At 47.9% G+C, this 3938-nt stretch overlaps 3 protein-coding genes across 3 annotated transcripts; 1 reads left to right on the top strand and 2 right to left on the bottom strand.

Annotated features, from left to right (window-relative positions):
- Positions 1 to 24: 24 nt before the first annotated feature.
- FOXG_17142 (uncharacterized protein) lies at positions 25 to 1596 on the top strand (the record flags this gene model as incomplete). The annotated part of the gene is made up of 3 exons (XM_018397156.1): positions 25 to 63; positions 118 to 1183; positions 1235 to 1596. 3 exons carry the CDS (start codon positions 25 to 27, stop codon positions 1594 to 1596), a joined length of 1467 nt encoding a protein of 488 aa, XP_018258195.1.
- Positions 1597 to 1729: 133 nt separating this feature from the next.
- On the bottom strand, positions 1730 to 2923 carry FOXG_22760 (uncharacterized protein; the record flags this gene model as incomplete). The annotated part of the gene is made up of 3 exons (XM_018403175.1): positions 1730 to 2643; positions 2696 to 2797; positions 2875 to 2923. The coding sequence occupies 3 exons, from the start codon at positions 2921 to 2923 to the stop codon at positions 1730 to 1732; spliced, it is 1065 nt and encodes a 354-aa protein (XP_018258196.1).
- Positions 2924 to 3105: 182 nt separating this feature from the next.
- Positions 3106 to 3678, bottom strand: FOXG_17143 (uncharacterized protein; the record flags this gene model as incomplete). The annotated part of the gene is made up of 2 exons (XM_018397157.1): positions 3106 to 3294; positions 3364 to 3678. The coding sequence occupies 2 exons, from the start codon at positions 3676 to 3678 to the stop codon at positions 3106 to 3108; spliced, it is 504 nt and encodes a 167-aa protein (XP_018258197.1).
- Between the last annotated feature and the right edge of the window lie 260 nt (positions 3679 to 3938).

Here is a 3938-nt window from a genome sequence, read left to right on the forward strand (position 1 = left end):
GGGACCACTTTCGATGCCCATATTATGGCAGGATATCGTTTCCTAATGCGATACTATGAACCCGTAAGTGACGTTTAATCAGTATCACGTGTTACGATAACTAATAACCTTTTGAAGGAAGCAAAGATTTATATCTTTGGATTCAGTCGAGGCGCTTTTACCGCTAAATACCTTTCACGCATGGTCAACGAGGTTGGCCTTCTTTGCAAGGGTAACGAGGAAATGGTACCTTTCGCATACCGGCTCTACCAACGCTCTCTCCAGTGCAAAAGCAACGATCGCACTGCGGCCATGGGCTTTTTCGCCCGCAACGGTGCCTCTGATGAGAAGGCCCCCGAGGACCAGGCTTCTGTAACTAACCATTCCGATACTGCCCCTCTGTCGCAGAATGCCGGACCTAATGGCGCGTCGTCTGATGCGCCGAAACAGGGAGAAGACAACGATGGACCAGTTGAGGATATCTATCTGGCCGGCAACCCTGTCATCACGCCAAGCAAGGAGGCCATCGCTGCGAAAAAGGAGGTCAAGGCTTTCGGTCAAACCTTCTGCCGCACCGAAGGCACTGATCCCAAGAAGCACAAGAATATCAAAGTCTTCTTCCTTGGTCTCTGGGACTGCGTCAACTCTGTTGCCATGGTTGAGCGAAATTCCCCTGCTCCAGTGGAGATAACAGGAACTGCACACCACGTCCGTCACGCTGTGGCTGTAGACGAGCGCCGTGTCAAGTTCAGGCCTGCCCTCCTTGCTCAAGACATCAAGACCGTCATCAAGGCTTCCAAGAAAGAGGATACTGAAAAGGAAGATATCAGAGAGGTCTGGTTCCCCGGTAATCACGGTGACGTTGGCGGAGGATGGCCGGCCATACCCACGGAAATGAAAGGTTGGGCCCTCTGGAAATACATCTTCAGTGGAACCAAGGTTAAGAATCTAGTCAAGCCTCTCAAGGACAACGCTTTACAGATGAGCGACATGGCCCTCGAATGGATGATCCGCGAGGTTGATATTGTCGGCAAACAACACCCTGGCTGCCACGTGCACTGGTGCCATACTCTTGATGCTTTCAAGAATAGCATGAAGGTGACCAAAACGGTAGAGGATCGCATCATCAAGGGCTTCATGCATGATACCCTCAGGTTCGGTTATGGCGCATCATTTTTGAAGGTCTTCATGTGGAATTTGATTGGTACGTCTTCTTCCTTCCTCACAAGAAACAATGTTACTAACTATATGCTAGAAACGCTCCCAGGTATTCCTCGCTGGGAACTCAACGACTCAAAGAAAGAGAAGGATAGAGGATGGGAGTTGTACAGAGGTATACCCAACTTCGGTGCTCCTCGCGATATTCCCCGAGGAGCCGTGCTGCATAATTCACTCAAGGAGCGGCTTGAGAAGGTCAAGAAGTACCGACCACTGAACGACCATGGTTCAGGCGACCCTTGCTTGTGGAATTCAGAGGGTGTCGCCGACATGAGGGACGTGACGTATAAGCGCCTAGGTCCGGATGGTGAAATCAAGGATCCTGACTGGGATGCCCGACATAAGATTTGGCAGTTTGAGGACTTTCACGCCCAGCTTGCTCGCGCTCGCACTTGTTGATAATCATGTTGGGGTTTTGGTGGATTTCGACGCGTTATTGTTAGCATCGGTATTCTTACTACATGTTAATCGAGTTCAAGTAACTCTGTTTGTATGAGCTTGTAATTATTATCGCTTATTTTACTACTTGCGGTTACCAATGACCATCTATGTTCAACATCCGTCTATCATCTAGTTTTGTGACGCCATTTACATGCTCGTTCAATTGTCGCTCAAGTCTCCCTTTACTAGAAGCCACTCCTGACCGAGCTCTCGATTCCTTACAAAGAACAAGCTCATCATGGAATGGTCGGCGAACTTCCATAGTCTTTGTAGGACTAGTAAGAAGAACCTTGATATTTGCGCTGGTCCTCTGCTCCTTCGAAATCCTTAGAAGTGTCACCAGCACGTCAGCCATACTCCCCATAAACTCTTCTCGCTCATAGTACACAACGCCGTCAATCAAACACATCAATAAAGTGGACCTTGGTAGCCGGAATACGAGCCTCTCAAATAAGCAGCAAAGCTCATCGACATCGTCGAGGTAAAGCAGGTCTGGCCTTACATCACCCACAGAGATGCAGTTGCTAAAGTCATACTGGCAAAGGAGCTGACATATGAAGCTTTGAATTACAGCACGACCCCCGGTATACTCGTCGTAATCGAAGTTATCGTGTAGCCCGCAATAGAATAACAGACAGAGACAATTTGGGGCTCTATCTGCGAGAGAGCCTGCCAGAGACGTGCACAGAAGCGTTAGTCCCGATACCCGGCATCTGATGTCGTAGTTTCCGTGGATGAGAAGTTGTGCTGAGTGAGGAGAAACTAGCCACTCTCTGAGCTGTCCAGTATTCACAAGCTGCTCGGCGCGTGCTCGTTCCACTGACGGTACCCTGATGTGTCTCATGCGATCGATGATTTCTTTATCTCCCACTAGAAGATCTGGGATATTGATCCAGTCCAGGAGTTCCTGCGGGCTGATGCGTTGCTCCACATTCACTTGTTCTATGGGAGGAACTGGTGAGCAAGGGCGAGAATATCCGAAGGCCATCCTGTCCATGTAGATCGCTAAGATATGATTAATTTCCTGTCAGAGAGCATAGACTTATTTTTTCATTACCTCTCAAATTGTTATTGTACTCATTAAGGAGTCTAAGAACCGATGTGTTCACAAAGTGCTGACCCCGACGTATGTCTTCGATCTCTTCGGGTGTCGGCATGCCTAAAAAGAATCATGTAAGTTTCGCAACTGTGTACATTCCCAGCGCTTCTAGCAAGTCATAGGGATCTTCAACTCACGATCTAAAACCATTTGCAGGCCATTTCTCGTCTCATATTTCGCCGACATATCAGCTTGGGAGATGAGATGTTCAGCCTTAGCTTTAATTGCACAAAGGCTCTCCGTAATCGCGTACTTATAACTTTCAGGATTGAAAGTAGCGGGAATTACCCTCTTGCCTAGATCACCGAATGCGATGTCAGTACTGTCACGCAGATAAGATGTCATCCATGGGGTCACTCGCCTGGGCTCTAAATAAAAAAGCCAATAACGCATTCTATGGCGTAGAAGACTGTAGCTATCAAATCGATAGAAACCTTCTCAAGGTTCATGTCATTCTTGTATATTTCGAGAAAACCCTCCACTTGAGAGAATACCTTGTCGATATCGTCAAAAGCGCTCAAAACCTCCTCTCGGACCTTTGCTGCTTTTATGGCTGCCTACATATTGCATCAGCTCTTGTTAAATTATTGGCTAACCATAACTGTGTCTCCAGATGTGATACTCACCTCGAGAAGAATTTGAACAGCTCCTAATATTGGCGTGACATAATCGATGTTGGGCACGAACTTGGAAGCGCCAAGCAGAGGCTCAGCAGCGTTATCAACAAACTTCCTATATACCCGGGTGAACTTGGCCGTGAAGCTCTTATCCTTCTTGCTATACGTCTCTTTAGCCTTTTCAAGCTGATCAAAGACTGCGGTACAATCCGTCTTGTCGCGAATTCCAAAACCCTGCTTTAAATCGGGTTCCGTTGGATGGTTTTCTTTCAGTTGATTCATAGCACGATGGAAAAGACTGTCCCAGAATTTGAGTGCCACCATGGGCTGATCCACAAGCTGTCTCGAAGGAACCTGCACATTCCGCGGTGTCGACAGGCACGACTGTGTAGCTAGTCCAGTCGGCGAGACAGGTGCAGTGAGTTTTTGAGAAGATGAAGGGGCTCGCAAATGATATAAGCCCCTTGTCTTGCACTGTATCGTGATGTGCGTGTACAGCAGTATGGGGTGAGCCTAGATGTTGTCGATAAGTCACTGCTGGAGCTGCAGTGATGTGACTAGACCATGATGATCCATGTTAACCG

This window comes from Fusarium oxysporum, genomic scaffold (genome assembly GCF_000149955.1).
Source record: "Fusarium oxysporum f. sp. lycopersici 4287 supercont2.46 genomic scaffold, whole genome shotgun sequence".
NCBI classification, from domain to species: domain Eukaryota; kingdom Fungi; phylum Ascomycota; class Sordariomycetes; order Hypocreales; family Nectriaceae; genus Fusarium; species Fusarium oxysporum.